This window comes from Vipera ursinii (genome assembly GCF_947247035.1).
Source record: "Vipera ursinii genome assembly, chromosome: 5".
In the NCBI taxonomy this organism is placed as follows: domain Eukaryota; kingdom Metazoa; phylum Chordata; class Lepidosauria; order Squamata; family Viperidae; genus Vipera; species Vipera ursinii.
Window position 1 is genome coordinate 147,863 of NC_139518.1, and position 20,527 is coordinate 168,389.

The following is a 20,527-nucleotide window of genomic DNA, read 5'->3' on the forward strand; positions in this document are numbered from 1 at the left end:
TAGTTCAGTCTCCCCTTTGGGGCTTGTTGGAATAACCATGATCTCTGTTCCTATACATGTAGCTGGCTAGTACTTTTCTGGCTAGTACTTTTCTACCATGGAAAGTCTTCAGTGAACCATGTGTAAGGAAGTAAGCCATAAACCCAGAAAACAAAGAAACCTAGGAGAGATGTCATTGGCTACAGCCAGATAAGGGCATAATCACAGTATTCCTTCACACCAATGGCTATTCCATTTAAGGCAAATTCTGACGCCTCCTGCAGATGATTGGTCATTACTGTATTTGAATCTACCATTAACACCAATGTCCTTTCAGGATAGTTTAGTAGAACACATGTGTAACCATGATTGGTCTATTTGAATAATAATAAAATATGATTGGTTGCTTTTGCTATAAATAAACAAGGTCCACTGCTCCTCGTGTGGAGAGTGCATCCCAGGTTCAGTGTGCATCCCAGGAGCAGCGGGGCCCTTCCCCCGAGAGATCTCTGTGTCCTTCTTTCTTGGGCGCCAACCCTGGGCAGGAGCAGCCTCTGCCCAGCTTCACCAGCAGCTAATTTCTCAACCCGGCTGCACAAGCAGCAGGTTCCCAGCACCCCCCACCCCCCAGGACCTGGGTGTGAACTCAGGGCTCCGGGCAAGGAATTCTCTGCATACGTCAAACAAGCCCCCTCCCCAGTAACTGGATAAAATGAATTTGGGGGGGTTCCCCTGAGACTGACAGCAGCCCAAGGGACTCAACTTCTAAAAAGGCTCTCAGGGAACTTCCTGACTACATAACAGCCGTGAAGCCGCAGCACAGTCTGGCTGGAAGAGCTGCTGAATTTTTTCAAAACCAAACTGGATACCCTTCCCCCCCCCCGAGTTGGTCTAGCGGATTCTGATGTCTGCGGCCCAAGTGAAGCATCATTCTGTGACGCTCGGTGGTGAATGCAGCAGTGTCATTACTGTGCAAATCCAGAAAAGCTGATTAGTTCAATAACCAGGTTCAATGTGTTGTATGAACGCCACCCGTCGGAGAGAGGCGCCCCTGAGGCAGGGGGAGCCACCACCGCCCCCAGCTGCTCCTTGCACACCCGACCGGAAGCCGCAGCTGCAGGGAGGGCTTGGAGGAGGAGAGACCTACCGCAGCCTCCCGTCTTGGGCAGCCGCCCCTCCTGGGATGATCTTTGTGATGAACACACCCGAGTCGTCCTCCACATGTGGGTTGTCGGTACCGCCTGCGATGCTGAAGCCCAGTCCAGAATTGCCCTGTAACGGCAGCCTCTGGTTACCACGCTGGAGCGCCCGGAAGGGGGACGGTCCGGGAGGGCCTGAGGGAAGGGTGGAAGGAAGGCCCTGTCCCCGCGGGAGAGAGCGGGGAGGGGGAAGCACGCAGCTCAGGAGCCGCCCGCGGCTGGCAAGAGAACTGGCACCCACACCAGCCTTGCCCTGCCGGCTCTTCTCTCCTTGCCTCCCCAGCATGGAAGCCCACCTGCTGCCTGCCTTCTCATCAAAGGGCCTCCCTCCCCCCTCCCTAGGAACTCACAAGCGCACGGCTGGGTGGGCTGAACCTGTGGAAACATGGCAGGAGAGGTGACCACCAGGGTTGCTCCAACCTCAGTTGATAAAGCCCTGTGCATGTTGCTTAAAAAGGGGGGGGGGTCGATTTGCCGGCCAGGAAATGGGGCGCACGGCTTCCCTTGGCAATCAGATCCCACATGCCGGTTTGAACTGACCATTTCAGAAGAGCTGGTCAACAGCCAGTTAGTCTATGCCAAGAGGCAATCAAATAACCCACCCTGGCTTTGGCACGGCCAGATTAACTGGGTTAAAAGAAGGCAGAAAACCTGAGCCTGGAACCAGCAGAATGGAGCCCCAGGAGCCACCAAGCAGTGAAGACCCGCAGGAGCCACTGAGGAGCGGAAACCGTATGTGTGTGTGTGTGTGTGTGTGTGTGCGTGCGCACGCAGAATTCTAACAGCAGAATGAATGAACTCACTCGATGGACTAAGGAGCAAATATTTACCCTTTCCAGCATAATTTCTTCATATTCGTACTCTGTGTCCGTGCCATTGACCTACACAGGAACACACAAGACATGCAGAGAATGGGACAATGACTCCAGATTAAGAGAGGAGCAAGACATTAAGTGGGACACAAACACAGGGCTAGTTCTAAGCTTCAGTGAGAGAAACGTACGTAAGTTGGCGTCTCCAGAGTTTCTGTGTTTACCAAAACTGGAGGGGGATTTGCCTGGAAATAAAAAAATGAAAAGCCAGATTAAAAGAAGTATGACACTCCCCCCCCCCCAATTTACATCCCCCTTATTCCTGGGCCTTTTCCCTGCTGCTGCAGCTCTTCCATTTCAAGCTCTTGGACTGGTCAGCCATGCAGCCCCCCCCCACACTGCCCTCCTCGCCCGCCCCCCCGCCCCCAAATCTCTGCCTAAAGTAAAATAAAAAAGAACTTCAAAGATCTCAGAGTTTGCCACGTCACAAAGCTTCACCAACTCCACCTTTTATTTGGTCAGAAAACCCAGCCAGGTTCAGGTCAAACCCAACAAGGCCTTCTGCCACTGCCCCCCAGATCAGCCCCCTTCCAGCCCCAGCAGGTGTGGCTAACTGGCCCCCAAGGCCCCCGGCCGGGCTCTTCCCAGCATCCTCATGGAGGAAGCCTCCTTTGAGCATCCTCCCCCCTGCTGAAGGCTCCACCCGACTCTGCCTGGCGTCTGGCCTGGGCCCCATGGTTCTGAGCCATCTGCTCTGAAGGAGAACCCCCCCCCCCCCGGACCAACCAGGCAGGCTTTCAGCCCATCTTTTCTCAAGGCTAAGCACACCCAGGTTCCTCTCCCTCTCTTCAAGGGCCAAACTGCACACAGTCCTTGGGGCGGGGGGGGGAGGGGCATGATTAAAGCAGGTGTTGCACCTTCGACTCCTTTCTCCAACCCACCGGTTCCTCCACGGACTAGAGCATCCTCCCAAGCCCTCTAGAGAGGCCCCAGCCTTTCTCTCAGCCGGCTCTGCGCCTGGAGGCAGAGGGGAAACGGCCAGAGCCCCGTGCCCCCCACCCCACGGGATATGGCTCCTTGCAGGGCCTACCCAAGCGCAGCCGGGCCTCCTGTTCTGCCCATGGAAACCTTCCTGAACCGTCTCGCTTTCATGCAAGGCGCCGGCTGCCTCGGCTAAGGTTGCGTCACCTGCAGCTTTGGGCGCCGGTGAGGACCGAGGTCCTCCGAGCAGAGGGCCATCCTTCCAGAGGAGAGCCTGGAGGGCCCCGTCTCTGCCACTCCCGGTGGGGCCCCTGAAGGCTGTGTCGGGGTGTCTTTCTGGCACAGGGGCAAGAAAAGCCGAGGCCCTGCCTACCTGCCCAGCTGGCCAGGAAGGCCGAGCCCCGGTGACCAACACAAGGTGAGCCTTCCGTCCACCGATCTCTGCCTAAAGCAACCCAAATTTATCTTAGATGGTTCACAGCCTTCATCAATGACACACTGGGCTGTGCTTAGAAACAACAACAAAATGTACGCTCCATCCGGTCATTCAAACCCCCGTCCCAAGCAGCATTTTAGACGCCACTGTTTTAATGCGGACCAGCCTGAGCAACAGCGTGGAGAGCACTCGGGGCCCATGTGAGGACGGAGCTGGCGAAGCCCCTGGGCGGTCGCGGGGGAGGGAGGGTGGTGGGGCAGGAGGGCCAGAGTGGACCTAGACAGGGACGACTGGGCCAGAATTGCCCCCCCCAAAGGCTGAAGGTTCCCAGCACGACGGCACAGGCGCAAAACAGGGACCCAGGCAGCTGGGGGATTGGACTGTGGGTGATCCAGAGGGATCTGGGGATCCAGCTGTTTTAATGCCACCCGGGAAGCAGGGAGGGCCAGTGGCCATCCTCAAATCTCTTCTCTAATGCCACCCCTTTCAGCAGTTGAAGTACGGGCAGTCCTCCACTTACCACCATTCCTTTTAGCGACCATTCAAAGTCACCGGAAAAAAGGGACTTACAAACCGTTCCTTGCATCACAACCGTTGCGGCAACTCCACGGCCACATTCGGGCAACCGGCATGCCACATCCCGGCTTCCGGCGAGCCAAGTCACCGGGGGAAGTCAGAGTCACCTGACCGTCACGTGTGACTCACTTAACAGCCTCCTTGCTTAACCACAGACATTCTGGTCTCAATTACGGTCATAAGCTGAGGACTACCTGTACAGTAGATTCTTGGAGTGAACCAGACCACACACACACACACAACCCCCCCCTTCCTTCACCCTTTCCTCCCCCCTCCCGCAGGGCCCCTCTTCTAGCGCAGGAGGGGAAGGCGGCAACCTCTGAGCTGAGCTGCGGCCACACAGATGACACGCAGCCGTTACCGACCAGCGTGCAAATGGCATGAGAGGAATAAAAACCTGAGAGATGGAAGATGGGATGAGTGAAGCCTCGGCAGGAACTGGCAGAGCAGAGACAGGAGGAGGAGGAGGAGGAGGAGGAGCAGCTTCTGGCGTCTAAAAGCAGCAATGAAAAGGAGTCAAGGGCGGGGGCCACGGCAGGCACCCCAGACGCCAGCTGCCGGGGGTGCCCCCTCCGCTGCCCGAAAGCAGCCTGACTCCTCGTGCCCAAGAAACGGGCGAGGGGAGCCTCGCTGGCCCAAGACGGGGCTCCGATTGCCCCTTTGGGGAGAGACCCAGCCCCCAGAGCAGCCCAGCTCAGACAGGAATGGCCCCTCGCAGCGACCCCCCCCTCGAGTGACAGAGTTGAAATGACCCCCCCCCCCGCAGACCCCCTCGGTCAGGGTCTGGGGCGGATGGTCCACCATCTCACCCGGGGGGGGGGCGAGGGGGGAGAACAGATATTGGAGACCTCCCACCCAAGAGGCAATCTGGTTGGCAGTCTTCACCAAGAAGAAAATCTTCCTAGTATCCGACCTGCACTGTCACCTGAGTGGCCTTAGGCCTAACCGCCCCCCCCCCCCAGGGCAACGGAGACCCTCCCCACTCTCAACACAAAGGAGCCCCCATCTTTTAGCTCTCTGAAGGCCGCCTCCACGTCAGCTCAGCCTTCCTCCCGGGGCCTTGAGCCGTTCCCCACAGCGCCCGGTCGGGGGTCCCTTTACCCGGCCTCTTCTGAAGCCCCACCAGCGTGTTGGTGCCCAGGACTGGGACTGGCCTTCCAGAGGTCGTCTGGCCAGGACAGACCAGAGCGAGGGGAGCAGATTCTGTGCTCATGCAAAGCACCCCAGATGAACCCGGGCCTGTTAGCAGGCGCATTTTCACACGCTGCTGACTCGTTTTGATTCCTGGGCGCCCGTTCACACGGACTATACTGCCAAACCAGGTCTCTTATCTTCCCCCCTCCCCCCCCGATGCAAGATACCGTATTTCTGCCTGCCCTTCTTGTTCATTTCAGCCAACGGGTAAACTCTGCCCAGACGTCCCTAGTTTTATGTTATCTGCCAATTCGATGATGTCCCCCTCCACCTGTGCCAGATGCCCACAACGGAACCGGGCCACGGAAGAGGTGGGCGAGGACGCCTGCGTGAAGCTGCATTTGTGAAAGTGCTCATCCACCCCACCCCCTTGCCATCGCCTCCGCCGGTCTGCCGAGCCAGGAAGGTTGGGGACCGTTGATCTGCGCCACTAATGAAAATGCAGAACAGGCAACGTGGGGCCCAGGACAGTCCCTTTCCAGCACCACAGCTCAGCAGCACTTCTTCATCTGCTTAAGCATCCCAAGGCGAATGCCCCCATCAGGGTTGCCCCCGCAGCCTGGGTGACTGCCAGGATAAGGGAGCCAAGCTGTTTCCATAGACTGAACAGGGTCGTTTTACTTCCTGAAGAAATGAAGCACAGCTCGGTAATCAACCAGGTCACTGTTCACTCAGAACTGTATTATTTAAAGAATAATTCCTCCTGCCACAATCTGCAACTCAGTACTATAAAGAAAATTACAAAACGGTTAACCTCTTAGGTCAGATTCAGCGGGCATCCTTAACGGGAGAAGCACGTCACCTCCCTGTTGTGGCTTCAAGCGGAAGAACAAGAACTCGCCGGCTCTGGCCTGGCACCCAACAGGCCTCACAGTGAGATTCAGGGAATCAAGTCAGAGCCACCAGCACAAAACGGAAATTAGATCCCAGCTCAGCAGCCTTAAAACCTTGATATGGTTCCAGTACAGGACGTCTCGCAATCCTAGCTCCTTAACTTTTGTTAAGGATTTTGTTTAGATGTTTTTTTATTCTTCTTTTTGCACACAAGCAATACTGGCATCGTGAATACATATTGTTGCATTTGCAGGATATTCAAGTGTAGAAACACATCTTCAAAATATCTTTTACCCACTAAGAAAATATGAATTCTTTAGCAATGATGCATTTAAGACCACCTTGAAAAACTAGTCCGATTTAAGCCTTGAACCCGTTTATAATGAGTAGTTACTGTGAGGCCGCCTCTTATGGCGGGTTTCTGCCTCAGAGTAGGACTGTTCCAGGGCCGATGGGCAAAGCTCGCTCCTTCCTTCCTTCCTTCCTTCCTTCCTTCCTTCCTTCCTTCCTTCCTTCCTTCCAATTTGGACAGAGGGACTCTGAGTAGGGCACAGTTAAAAACATAAAGGTCTAAAAAACCATATAAAAATACCGTGCCTCAACCAGGAGGGCTGGATAAAGATCCAAGGCTGGGGGAGGGCCATCAAGGGTTGCCCACTACTCAGTGAGTCCCCTGCCAGTTGGCAGAGCCAGGTCTTCAAAATCCTGCAGGCGGCCAGGAGGGGCGTCCTCACCTCCAGAGGGCGAGAAGGGCAACGGCAGGGAAGGCCTCTACCTGGAACCTCCAGTCAAAGTTCTTTGATCGACAAGGTCTGTAACACCCTCTCTCTGCCCAACTGGGATAATGTCAGAGGGACGAGAAGTTTCCTTTGCTCCCATGGCTCCCCGATGGGCCAGGAACCACGCCTCCTCCGTCACGGCACCTGTCCTGTAGACCGGTCTCTCCCCCAAAATACGGATGCCGTAACTCCCACCCTGAACCCTTCCGGCAGAGAAAGACCACCAGCGCCAGGACGCGAATAAGCTCTCGCCCAGCTCTCTTGCGTATGGCAGTCCTCGGTGCCCTCTTTTTGCCTGCAGAGCTTTTATTACCCAAAGAGGAAATGGGGAGCAGTGATGGGGGGCCCTCCGGAATTCACAGTCGCTGCGGGATGGGCAGCATTTGCCCGTGGCCATAACAGCCTTTGGGACGGCACCTTTGCCGGTGCACCTGCTGTGGCCCTGCCAGGGACCACGGGATCTCACAACTGCAACTGACCCCCTCAGGATCACTGGGGTTGAGGGGATGCCTCCAGGTTCAAGTCCCTTAGAAGACCATTGGAACCGCAACCGGCACGGACTGGCGCTCCCCTTCGCTCAGCTAGCGCTGGTTGCCAAGAACGTTAATTGCTGCACACCCTGCATTGATGGCCAAAAGGATTTCAGTGCCATTCAGAGAGGCCCTTATTTCCAATTCTAGAAAGTTCCAGCCGGAATCAACCCACCCAACACATTCATTACGGAGGAAACGTTTGGTGTCTCCATCTTTGTGTGGACCAAAACCAGGAGGTCTTCTCTGCTGTGGCCCCACTGCACTGAAGGTCTCTCTGGAAAGCGTCTTGCCTCGTCATGTCTCGCTCTGGCCTGAGCTGGCGAGGACGATGCTCTCCCAGAGCACTTTCCGGACAGGTCGAGGCCGCCTCTGGCTAGCACAGGAGGCGCCCAGTATCTGATCTGCTATTAGCACAGCAGGGCTAACAGTCTGAACTGGCTACTTAACCTTCATTTACCATGGGTGATTCATAGGTCGTTTCTTAGGCCACAAGTCATGCCAGAAATATAGCGGTACATCCTGCCTGGGCCCTGGGGCCTCTAACCAGAAGGCACCGCAGCCCACTGCACCCCAAGGTTTGATCAAGATGCCCCCAAGGGGCCTCCGAGGGTCCAGCCGAATTCAATATCCTCTGAACCTCTTGGCAGAAGGCTGAAGCCACGGCTATCGCACAACCACGCAGCAAGACCACAGAGGGGCAGCCAAACGCTGGAGGAGAAACGCCAAAGCCAGAGGCTTTGCCAGCGGCGGAACGGCCCAAGGCCCACCGAGGACAGAGGCTTGCAAAATGTGACCAAAACATTCCAGCCGAGGCCAAGCGTGGCGACCGGGGGGGGGGGGGGGGGGGGGTTGGGAGGTCAGTCAGGGAACTGATGGAGGAGGACCCAAGCGCTGGTCTCACCCTGTGAGCGGCATAACTAAAGATGGGAAGTAAACTCGGGTCGAGAGGGAGCAATGGGCTCTTTCCAAGAAAGCAGCCCGGGGGGGGGGGGGGGCAAGAAGCAAGTGAACAAAAGCCCTTCTCAGCAGCTGCCTCTGGTGAGGCTCAAGCTGTCGCCAGGCTCATTCCCGGTGCACACCCTTTTCTATTCAGAAGGGGGTATGATTTTCATCCCCACAAGCTTCTGAAGGGGCCTGGAGTCCGCCCTCTGGCAGGACACACCCAGAAGCCCATCCTGGCAGGCTGGCACTGCCAATCAGCCCAAGACCAGCCAGCTCCGCTGCTTCACTCCTATGCAATGTTCCAGCTCCCTCCCCTCCCCCCGCAGTGGGATAGGGCCCCTGGCCTTAAGGCCCAGCCGAGTCTAAAACAAGCCCCTTGGTGGCACCTGTGAGCCCCCCACAGCTGGTCTGGCCCCCCGCGCTTGCCACACGGAGGGAGAGAATCCCAAGCCCGGAAAAAGGCTCCCCCAGGCCCCCCAGCCTCCCACCAGTCCTGCTCTCCACACCAACAAAGCTCAAAAGGAGGGGGGGCATTACCTGGCTGGAGGGGCCGGGGGCGACCGCCAGGCAGTCCAGGAAGGGTTGCAGGCAAGCCAAGAAGGGCGGGAGGGGCGGCCAGCGCCAGGGCTCCTGGTGCCCAGGCAGATCCTCCTCCGCAGAGCCCTTCCTGGCCCAGAATCTCAGTTTGGGTCTTGCTGAGCCCTGGCCGGGCCCTGGGGTGCCGCTCCGGCCGGCCCGCGAGTGGAGCAGGGAGCTGTTTCCAAAGATGAAGTTCATCCCTGCACCAGTGCGGCAGGTGGCTGCGAGGAGTGCCCGGCTGGCTCCCTGCCGCCCACCCAGCGGGGAGGGAGGGAGCAGCAGCAGCAGCCGAGCACAGGCGGAGTGACGGCTGCATCCGTGAGCAGAGGCAGGAAGGCAGCCAGCTCATTGGCCCCGGAGGCTCCTTCCCGGGCAGCCTACACACGACTCCCTGCGGCCCCCCTGGGAGCTGTCTGGCCGCTCCTGCCCTCGCCCCCATTAGGATCTCCTCCTGCTGCTGCGAGCACTGAGCAGGAGATCCACGGAGGGAAGGCGGCCTCCTTGCAGGTGACCCAAGGGCTGCCCCTTCCAAGCCGCCCCCGCAAGTCCCTCTGGGGATGCCCGGGAAGCAGGGAACTGCCATCTCAGGGAGGGCCTCGCAGCTGCTTCCAGCCGGTCTTGGAAAACAGCCCGACAGACGCTGCCGCCGCCGCTGCCCGGGGGCCGCCTGGCTGTTGGCAGAGCAGCTTTCAGAGCTGCCTCCCCTTCCTCCTCCTCCTCCCGCCGGAGCCCTCCTGATCTTCGGAAGCCCCTTCTCTTTCCCACCCTCTTCCTTAGCGAGCAGAGTTCTCGGACATGCAAGATATGACGGCTGGTGCACCAACCCTGCAGCTCGAGTGTGGCTTTGATCAGGGCCTCCCATACATTTCGCTCCCGACTCCTCCTCCGTTCGCCCGAGGGGAAGGGCCACTGGAGGCAGCAAGCGGGCGAGGCCGATCACTGAAGTCACCCGTGTGACTTTTAGAAATCAGGGAACAAAATGCCTTGAAGAAATAAAATGAGTACGCTGAAAGGAGGGGATGCTTCTGCCTCGACAGCTGGATTGGGAGAGATCCAAACGCAACAGGAATGCAAGGATTTCTGACACGGCCGCAAGCCTTCTGCAGGAGTCCCAGCGACGGCTATTAAATGCAGAGTTCTGTCTGTAGCACACCGAGGTCCAAAACCTTTACAGCTTTCTCTTCCCTCTTCTGTACGTAAAGTGCTAGAAGTGAAATGGGCTGACAAGAAACGGCTTTCTTTTGTCTACGATGCTTCGGCATTTTGATCTGCTCTCGGGTGGTTCAAACGCTTTTGGCCCTGCGAGAGCTCAACTTGGTGCCTCTGTTATCAAGAGACGGTCCGTCCCAATCCAAGACGCGAAGCCCACTGGCCCCTTTAAAAGAGCAGCCCCACAAAATGAGGCCAATTCGGATCTTATCAGCCACAACACTCCAAAAGCAAAAATTAACCACAGGACATCCAAAATGTATTCAAGAGGAACTCCCGCCTCCCCCCTCCCCCCAATCATTCAGAGAGGCAGTAGGAAACAGGACAAGAGAAAAATACCCCAGGAGCCAGTGGGCACAATAACGTTCCCAAACATAAAAAATACAACACCAGGCTACGTCAGCCACCAGGTATCACAGTGGCCCACAACGCTCAAAAAATCTGGGGAAAGCAAAGTTGAACCCAAAGTTAACCGCAAGGATTGCAACCAGCAAAACAGAGACAAAGACCACGCCAGCTGTCTCAAAGCATCAAAGAACACACACACACACACACACACACACACACACAAACACACAGACCATCTCAATAAAGAGCCAGGGTCACAAGGCTGGAGTGGCCACTCCACACAAAATACCCACTTGACCAGGAGGAAGAGAAGGGGAAGCTGAGGCCCCCTAGAGGCCTTCAAAGGAATAGCCAGCAACCGATCAACAGAGCTGGGCACAATCGGCCAGCCAGCAGCCGATTCCGGCCAGGCGCAGCCAGCGGGCAAGCCCCCCCACCCCGATCCAGATGGAGGTGGCAGAAGCACCCCTGAAAACCGATGGAGGAGTTACACCCACAAGGGAATCATCAGCACCCCCGGCTTCAAGAAATAGTAACACAGGCTACACTTGGTCCTCGCTTACCAACCGCCTTGTCTAGCGACTGTCACGTGACTGCCATTCCCGATCTTCACAACCGCCTTCCAACAAGTGGAATTAATGGAGAAATGACATCACCACTTATGGCCGTGTGATACCTTGCTTAACGACCGCAGGAATTTGCTTAACAGAAGCGGAAGCGACATTGTTTAAGTCCAGCTGATCACGTGATATTTTTTTTTGCTTGGCAACTGTGGAGCTTAGTAACAGAGTCACTGGTCGCCATTGTTGCCGGTAAGTGAGGACTAGCTTTTATTGCAAACTCTCCCCCGGCTCTGAGCCGCTGCACTGAAGACTCCCCCCTGGGATGCGAGGCAAAGCCTTTGCAAAGAGCCCCAACCAGGGCCTCGGCATGCTTACCCGGGGCCAGCGGCCCCCCCTCCTCCATCTTCCTGAATCACCCACAGAACGGGCTGAAAACCCAGCACCAATCTCTACCATCCTCCCTTCAATATTCCTGTGCCGACTGACAAGCGTCTTTCCAAGCCCAGCCCATTTTGGCTCAGTGGCTTAATGGGAATGGAATAAAGGATCTTTACAGCTTTGCTAAAATGACGATATCACGTCTTCAGAATTCCCACAATCTGCAAAGGAAGATTCCAAGCCAAAAAAATTGATAAAAGCTAATGTAGCAAGACTAAAATCTTGACAAATCCACAGTCACTTCTGGCATTTTCTTTCTTTCTCCCCTGCCTTTATTAATTTTATAAACCACTCAAGGTGGCAAACACACCTAATCCTCCTTCCTCCTAATCCTCCCTCAACAACAACCCTGCGAGGTGAGTTGGGCCGAGAGAAAAGGACTGCGCCAGAGACACCCAGAATCGCTCTGAAGTCCTCTAAGGTCTTTCTGCCGTCGCTCAGCAGCCATGACACCCAAAAGGACTGACTTGGGATGCAGAAACTCCTTCCTGGATTCTTCAAGTTAGAAATTTCCAGAGCTCAGGTCAAAAGCCTGGTGGAAGAGAAGGTTTGTCATGCTTTTGCACAAAGCAAACAACGTGAAGTCTTAAAATCTAAGTGCCCGAGAAAGTCCATTAGCCCTTGGCAGGATATTCAGAACAGCATCCGAGAAGCACTCTAGAAGCCGGAAAAAGCAGCATCAATTCCTTGGTGTGTGACCCACGGTGGATTTGCAGCTGGCAGAACAGCTGTATTTAGGAAGTTACGGCAAATGTCATCGTCCCACAGAGAGCCCACCCTGAACGCACGGCCGTTCCACCTTCTCAGAAAGAACACAGATCTGGGATTCCCAAAGGGAGGCCCAGGGAGCTGTGAGTGTTTTTTAAAGGGATGCACAAAGCTCACCCTGGGCTTTGCTCCCGATCTGGCTGGTGAAAGTCCGAGGTGCGTGCAGGCAAGGCAACCGCAACAGCACTTAGACTCACGCACCGACTCGCAGTGCTTTACACCCCTCTCAGTCTGAGCGGTTAACAAGAGTCAGCATTATTTGCCCCAACAACCTGGGTCCTCCTTTTACCGACCTCGGAAGGATGGACGGCCGAGTCCACCTTGAGCCAATGAGACAGGCGAGGGACAAAACCCGGGGCGGACTCTGGCCGGAGCCCAGCTTTGCCATGGCTTTCCATAAAGAGCCGGAGCCCCATAAAGCCTAGAAGAGCGGAAAGCAAAGCCGGTTCAAGCCGAACATCCAACATGCCCCAGAGAGATTGGGGGGGAGGAGGGAAGAGGACTCTCTGGGCTGGTAGTTCTGCAGTCTCAAACTGCTCTGCCTGGCGAGCGGCTTTACCTAACGCTGGGATCTATTATTCCGAGTCCAACGGCTGGAGCGACACCTTTGGATTATCCTCCCCGTTTCCTGGGCTCTCTGGCTCAATCCTACCCGAACTGCCTCCGGGATCAGGACCAGAGAAGATTACTCAGAAAGGTTCCCAGAGTGGGGTAGATTTCTGGGTCTCGGCAGGGGAGAAGAGACGGAGGGTTAAAAAAATAATCCAGTCCTTCCACAAGCAACGAAGCAAATCCAGCGGGGAATCCCACCCCCCCCAATCCGACCCTTCCTATGGGACACCTCAGCAACCCAAACCCTGATGGTGCCAGGCCCCAGGAGCTGAGCCCCCCCAACCAAGGAGGGGCTCTCCTGCCTTGCTTCTGCCCCTCTCGCCTGCCGCCCTGACCTTCCCCCCCATCAATGGGGGGCGGCTCCTCCTCCAGGTGCCCACTTCTGAAGGCTGGTCAGGTGCAGTTGCAAGAATAAGCCTACCTAGCAGGACTTCCTGACTGTCCCTGCTGGCTCTCATTGGCTGCCATTCTCTCTTTCATGGGGTCTACGAGTGGCGCTCAGAATCTCTCCCCCCAACTTCCCCCCCATCAATGCCAGGCTGGTCAGAACCCTGCTTCCACCCCCCCCTCCCGAACCGCCGTGTTCTCCGTGCTGGGAGACTCGCCCGTGTCCGCGGGGGGGGGGGGAAGCAGGCGGCCCCTCGAAGCAACTTCCTGAGTACTATCAGGTGGCCGCTTTGCATACTTATGATTTATTCAGGAGGTCCAGCTTTTTTTTTTTTTACAGTAACTCAATATTCCGAAATGGAAAGAGATGATGGGAGCATTTCTGAGGCGGCCAGAGAGCATCAGAAGAGGTTTAAGGCCATGAAATAATCCTCTTCTGTTATTTCATGTCCTCCAAACCCTCCAGGGTCTTTGGAGACGACCTCAGACTCGTCCGGTCTCCGCTACGCCTCAGGCTCAGGCCGTCCTACGAAGGGGGGGCTGTGGAAGTCCTTTGGAGGACGTTGAGGGAGGCGGGGAAGCAGCTCTCCCAAATCTCCCTCTCCGTTGCAAGCGTTCGGCTGAGGAAGCCTCGTGGTCCTCCAGGCGACTCAACTGTCAGCTCCCGAAAAATTCACCTATCCCCACTAAACACATCGACGGACCTTGTAGACGAAAACCTCCCGGTGTCTCGGCAAAGCCAGGCTGCTCTGTCTTGCCCGGCCAAAGGCCAACCGACGGGCGAGCAGCTGTTCCAGAACCAGAAGGCCGCTTGGCCTGCGCGCTTCCCTGGGCCTCCCAGCCCTTTCTTTCCCTGGCCGCCCACTGCAACTACAAAACCCACCACTTCTCCCCCCTGGGAGGGTCTCTGTTTTAGGAAGCCCTTTGGGGAGGAGCCGAGAGGGAGGGGAGCCCACCACATCCCCCCTCTAAATAACCGCCCTGTAAACATGGCAGAGAAGAGGAACGATTTTTATTATTTTAGGCTCCGTGATACCCACCCGATTCCAAGAAAGAGGGACGATGCAATTTTCATGACAGCCAGAAGCCGGCCTAGAATCCCAGAAGCCCCCCAAGGCCCGGCCTTTTTGCACCACTAAGACTCGCAGATTGACTGGATTCTTCTGCTGATACAGCGAGTCCTTGATTTATGACCGTTCGTTCAGAGACCATTCAAAATTGTTGACACAAGACACCTATGACCCATGTCTGAAGCTATGGCTGTCACAGTGCCCCACGTGGTCGCATGATGAAAACTGGGCACGTGGCACTGTGCCCACCCCTACGGCCAACAGACTCAGTTATGGCCATAGGCTGAGGACTGTCTATACTAGGAAATGGGCAATTAATTTTTAAAAATCAGAACTTCAAACTTTGACGGTGAAGCAAAGATCGGAGAGGTAGGAGACGAGACACTTGGGTGTGAGGCAGCTCCAGCACTGCTTCCCACCGGCCACGGTCCCAGTGGCTGTGGCTGCCCAGAGTCTCCCACCAACCGCCAAGGACTTTTGGCCAGACCCGAACGGGCCGCCGGCCACCTCTGGGGCTCCGACTGGTTCCCGCAGCTTCTTCGCTCTCACCTTGGCTGGCGAAATGTGCGAGTGGCCCACGAAGCCACGGACGCTCTCCAGCTGCGAGACACTCTTCTGGGACACGTGCACCAGCTCCAGAGCCGGCATGGCTGGGCCCGGAGCCTGAGGGACGCTGCTGGGCTCTGAGGGGAAGGAGTCTTCATCTTGGGAGCCCAACTTCTGCAAGGTTCACAGAGAGGCGATTTTTACAACCACACTGAAATCAACAGCCACCTGCGTCTTCTGCCCAGGGCAGGGGAGGCATCTGCAAGGCCTCCAAAACCTCCCACAGGGCAGGTCAAGATGCTTTTCGTGGGCCTTCCTGGCCACCCCTGACCGATGCTTTTCACTTCTTTACGTTATTCGGATCACGCTTTTTTGCAAGCCCGCATTCAAAACAGCTTAATTCAGAAATCTTCTTCGGATATTTATATATCACCTGTTACGGCATGTCAAGTATGACGCACCAAACCTGGTTATCCCTATCAGGAGTAACCAAAATTCTAGAAAACACTCAAAAGGAGTAAAAAAACAACCACCCAACCCTGTAAACCACAGAAGTCAAAGACTAAGGAAGAAGCTAAAGGGAATGGACAATAGGAGCCGGAAAGGATGACAATTGGAGGAGGAGAACATTCAAACTCAACTTACTAGCACAGAACAAAGCAAAACATTTTAACACTGGACGTATTGAAGGAAATTTCTGAACCAGAGACCCAGAGGTGCTTGCCTCCATGGACAGACTGTGCTAAAAGATGCCTTGCAAGAGAAACAAGTAGGACTGATTTGGAAATGACATCCTACAAGAATGATGTGCAAAACGTTATCCTGGGCATGCAAAAGAAACCGACGATCTCTTAATAAACAAATTTCTGAATCACAAACGAAGAGAGCCTGTGGGCCAGACTGTCCCACCCTTGCAAATGGGCCCCGCTCGACCCACATTCAAAGCCCCCCCCCATTTTGCTCCTTCACCTTCTTGTCTCATTAATTAATTAATTTATAATTGAATTTCTATACCGCCCTTCTCCCGAAGGACTCAGGGCGGTGTACAGGGCTATAAAAGCACTAAGTTACAAAAGTTAAAAGTAAAATTAAATTAATGAAGCCCTTTTGAGGGACCCAAGTCCCAAGCTTAATCACTCAGGATTAAACTCAGACCTTTACTTTCTTGCACGAATCCATCAGATCTTTTACAGTAAAGCCTTGATTTTAAAAAACCTCCATTCAGCAGACTCCGGAAGCTACAAACAAAATTTGAATTCAGGATAATCATGTTCTGGAATCAGTTCAGACTACACTTTCCACTACTATGCTAATTTTTCCATAAATATTTTATATAAAATACACATTTCATACAGTTTTAAGATATTTGGCTTTAACAGGCGGACTTTCTCTTCAAATGAGGTGTAAAAATCAAGGTTTTACTACCAACGCTTCCCCTTTGCCTCTTTTACTTTCAGAGACCAACAATGAATGCACAATTTCCATTTGCCTCTCGGTCCCTCTTTCACCCCCTTCATGGATTACTGCCTTGTCGTGGCGAAGGGGCTTGCGTAATTCAATGAAGCTATGAGCTATGCCGTGCAGGGCCACCCAAGACGGACAGGTCATAGCTGAGAGTTCTGACAAAACGTGATCCACTGGAGAAGGAAATGGCAACCCACTCCAGTATCTTTGCCATGAAAACCCTATGGACAGTACCAAAAGGCAAAACGATATGATGCTGGAAGTTGAGCCCCTCAGGTCGGAAGGCGTCCAATATGCTACTGGGGAAGAGCAGAGGGCTAGTACTAGTAGCGCCAGAAAGAATGAAGCGACTGGGCCAAAGCCGAAAGGATGCTCAGCTGTGGATGTGTCTGGTGGTGAAAGGAAAGTCCGATGCTGTAAAGATTTTCTCTCCATAGGAACCTGGAATGTAAGATCCATGAATCAAGGAAAGCTGGACGTGGTCAAACAAGAGATGTCAAGACTGAACATCGACATCTTAGGTATCAGCGAACTAAAATGGACAGGAATGGGTGAATTTAATTCAGATGACCATCAGGTATACTACTGCGGGCAAGAATCCCTCAGAAGAAATGGAGTAGCCTTCATAGTCAATAAAAGAGTAGGAAAATCAATACTGGGATACAATCCTCAAAATGACAGAATGATCTCAGTTCGAATCCAAGGGAAACCATTCAATATCACAGTAGTCCAAGTCTATGCCCCAACAACCAGTGCTGAAGAGGATGAAATTGACCGGTTCTATGAAACCCTACAGCACCTTATAGAAGTAACACCAAAAAATGATGTCCTTATCATCATGGGGGATTGGAATGCTAAAGTAGGAAGCCAAAAGATAACCGGAATAACAGGCAAGTTTGGCCTTGGAGTACAAAATGAAGCAGGGCACAGGCTGATAGAATTTTGTCAAGAGAATACGATGGTCATAGCAAACACTCTTTTCCAACAACCCAAGAGACGGCTCTACACATGGACATCACCAGACGGTCAACACAGAAATCAGATCGACTATATGCTCTGCAGCCAAAGATGGAGAAGCTCTATACAGTCGGTAAAAACAAGACCAGGAGCTGACTGTGGCTCAGACCATGAGCTTCTCCTTGCAAAGTTTAGGCTTAAACTGAAGAAAGTAGGGAAAAGCACTAGGCCACTCAGGTATGAATTAAATCATATTCCTGTTGAATATACAGTAGAGGTGACAAATAGATTTAAGGAATTAGATCTGATAGACAGAGTGCCTGAAGAACTATGGACAGAGGTTCGCGATATTGTACAACAGGTAGCAACCAAAACCATCCCAAAGAAAAAGAAATGCAAGAAAGCAAAATGGCTGTCTGAGGAAGCTTTGCAAATAGCTGAGGAAAGGAGGAAAGCGAAAGGCAAGGGAGAAAAACATAGATATGCCCAATTGAATGCAGAATTCCAGAGAATAGCTAGAAGAGATAAGAATGCCTTCTTAAATGAACAGTGCAAAGAAATAGAAGAAAACAATAGAATAGGGAGGACCAGAGATCTTTTCAAGAAAATTGGAGAGATGAAGGGAACATTCCATGCAAAAATGGGCATGATAAAGGACCAAAATGGCAGGGACCTAACAGAGGCAGAAGAGATTAAGAAGAGGTGGCAAAATTACACAGAAGAACTATACAAGAATGAGCTTAACGTCCCAGATAATCACAATGAGGTGGTCACTGACCTCGAGCCAGACATCCTAGAATGTGAAGTGAAGTGGGCCTTAGAAAAGCTGAGCAACAACAAAGCTAGTGGAGGTGACAGTATTCCAGCTGAGCTATTCAAAATCTTAAAAGACAGTGCAGTAAAAGTGCTACACTCAATTTGCCAGCAAATTTGGAAAACTCAACAGTGGCCACAGGATTGGAAAAGATCAGTTTACATTCCAATTCCAAAGAAAGGCAGTGCCAAAGAATGTTCAAACTATCGCACCATTGCACTCATTTCTCATGCTAGTAAAGTCATGCTTAAAATTCTACAAGCTAGACTTCAGCAGTATGTGGATCGAGAACTACCAGAAGTACAGGCAGGATTTCGAAGAGGCAGAGGAACTAGAGATCAAATTGCCAACATACGCTGGATCATGGAGAAAGCTAGGGAGTTCCAGAAAAACATCTACTTCTGCTTCATTGACTATGCTAAAGCCTTTGATTGTGTGGATCATAACAAACTGTGGCAAGTTCTTAAAGAGATGGGAGTACCAGACCATCTTATTTGTCTCTTGAGAAACCTATATGCGGGTCAAGAAGCAACAGTGAGAACTGGACACGGAACCACTGATTGGTTCAAAATTGGGAAAGGAGTCCGGCAAGGCTGTATACTGTCGCCTTGCCTATTTAACTTATATGCAGAGCACCTGATGAGAAAGGCAGGGCTAGATGAATCAAAAGTTGGAATTAAGATTGCTGGAAGAAATATCAACAACCTAAGATACGCAGATGATACCACTCTAATGGCAGAAAGTGAAGAAGAACTAAAGAGCCTCTTGTTGCAGGTGAAGAAGGAGAGTGCAAAACTTGGGTTGAAACTTAACATTAAGAAAACCAAGATCATGGCATCTGGCCCTCTCAATTCCTGGCAAATAGATGGGGAAGAAATGGAGGTAGTGACAGATTTTGTTTTCCTGGGCTCCAAGATCACTGCAGATGGGGACTGTAGCCAAGAAATTAAAAGACGCTTGCTCCTGGGAAGGAAAGCCATGGCAAATCTAGACAGCACACTAAAAAGCAGAGACATCACCCTGTCAACAAAAGTGCGTATAGTCAAGGCTATGGTCTTCCCAGTTGCAATGTATGGCTGTGAAAGTTGGACCATAAGAAAGGCTGAGCGCCAAAGAATTGAGGCCTTTGAACTGTGGTGCTGGAGAAGACTCCTGCGAGTCCCTTGGACTGCAAGGCGATCAAACCGGTCAGTCCTAGAGGAGATCAATCCTGACTGCTCTTTAGAAGGCCAGATCCTGAAGCTAAAACTCAAATACTTTGGCCACCTAATGAGAAGGAAGGACTCACTGGAGAAGAGCCTAATGCTGGGAAAGATCGAGGGCAATAGAAGAAGGGGACGACAGAGAATGAGGTGGCTGGATGGAGTCACTGAAGCAGTAGGCGTGAGCTTAAATGGACTCCAGAAGATGGTGGAAGACAGGAAGGCCTGGAGGAACGTTGTCCATAGGGTCGCGATGAGTCGGACACGACTTCGCAGCTAACAACAACAACAACCCTCTTTCACTTGGTTGTTTATTCATTTTATATAGCCGTCCATCTCACATCTGTGGGAAGCAAGCAGGAGGTCCTGCTGAGGAAACGCACTAAATTGGAGGGACAGAGAGAGATCGGCAGAACTGTCCTAGGCCCAAGCCAGCCCTCTCTGAGGCCGCTTCCCCTTCCACAGGGCAGGACCCTGGCGGGGCCAAGCACGAGAGCGGAGGGGGGGCGCGTGCCCGCCGCAAAGCGGAACACAGCAGAAGCACACCAAGAACGCCACTGTCTTTGCGAATAGCTTTGTGTCTCATAGTTTTAAAAATGTTCCCTCCAAGACTTCTTTCACCAAGATAGCAATTAAAAGAAACAAAGAGCTGTAGAACTGGCGCCTGAAACGCACCCTTGCAAAAAAAAGAAAAAAAGGAAGCCAGCATCTGAAATATTCAAGAGCTTGGCATTTTATTTCAGATGATCAAAAAAATATATATTTCAGACCTACCAAACGAAGAAATTGTTTATGTTGGCACTAAATGACCCATTGGAACTTCCATCTCACCACAACCGTGAGCCCAGAAACATACAAACATCCCCCATCACACACACACCGGGAATAACTCACGTTACACAAAGTGCGGAATACATGTCAGCAAAGACAGGCGACAGGAAAGGGGACCCAGCCTATAGTAACACACTTCCCTAAACAACTGCAACCCCACCTTTTTGTCCCTGCAAATAACCCCCTCTTGCTCACCCCCATCCTCACTCCCTCTCTTGCAGGGCAGTCCTTCTCCCCACAGAACCCACTCCTTCCCCCCCCCCTTTTCCCCCACTGGTCAATCCGGATGGATTCAGGCCCCAGTGCTGCCAGGCCCTCCTGATGCCAGCGCTTCCCCACAAATGCCAGGCTCCTGAAACCCAACCAGTTTTAGCGATCGAGTTCTTAGTTATTTATTCTGTTAGTCTACATCTATGACAGACTCAGCTTTCGTTTCCAGATAACAAAGGGCCAGGGTGTGTGTGTGTGTGTGGG

General features: G+C 53.2%; 1 protein-coding gene across 19 annotated transcripts in view; it reads right to left on the minus strand.

Annotated features, from left to right (window-relative positions):
* DLG1 (discs large MAGUK scaffold protein 1) overlaps positions 1–20,527 on the minus strand; it is a 75,293-nt gene that overhangs the window by 50,095 nt on the left and 4,671 nt on the right. For 13 of the 19 annotated variants that reach the window (XR_014492673.1, XR_014492674.1, XM_083363890.1 and 10 more), the window contains 5 exons: positions 14,789–14,959; positions 4,381–4,476; positions 2,182–2,235; positions 2,009–2,059; positions 1,127–1,251 (listed from right to left, as the gene is read on the minus strand). Coding sequence is in view for 17 of the 19 variants with exons in the window: in XM_083363890.1 (XP_083220016.1) it covers positions 1,127–1,251; positions 2,009–2,059; positions 2,182–2,235; positions 4,381–4,476; positions 14,789–14,959 (497 nt within the window). In the remaining 2 variants the exon portion in view is untranslated. The remainder of the gene's footprint in view (positions 1–1,126; positions 1,252–2,008; positions 2,060–2,181; positions 2,236–4,380; positions 4,477–14,788; positions 14,960–20,527) is intronic. The other 6 variants (XM_083363888.1, XM_083363886.1, XM_083363885.1 and 3 more) reach the window with 2 other exon arrangements.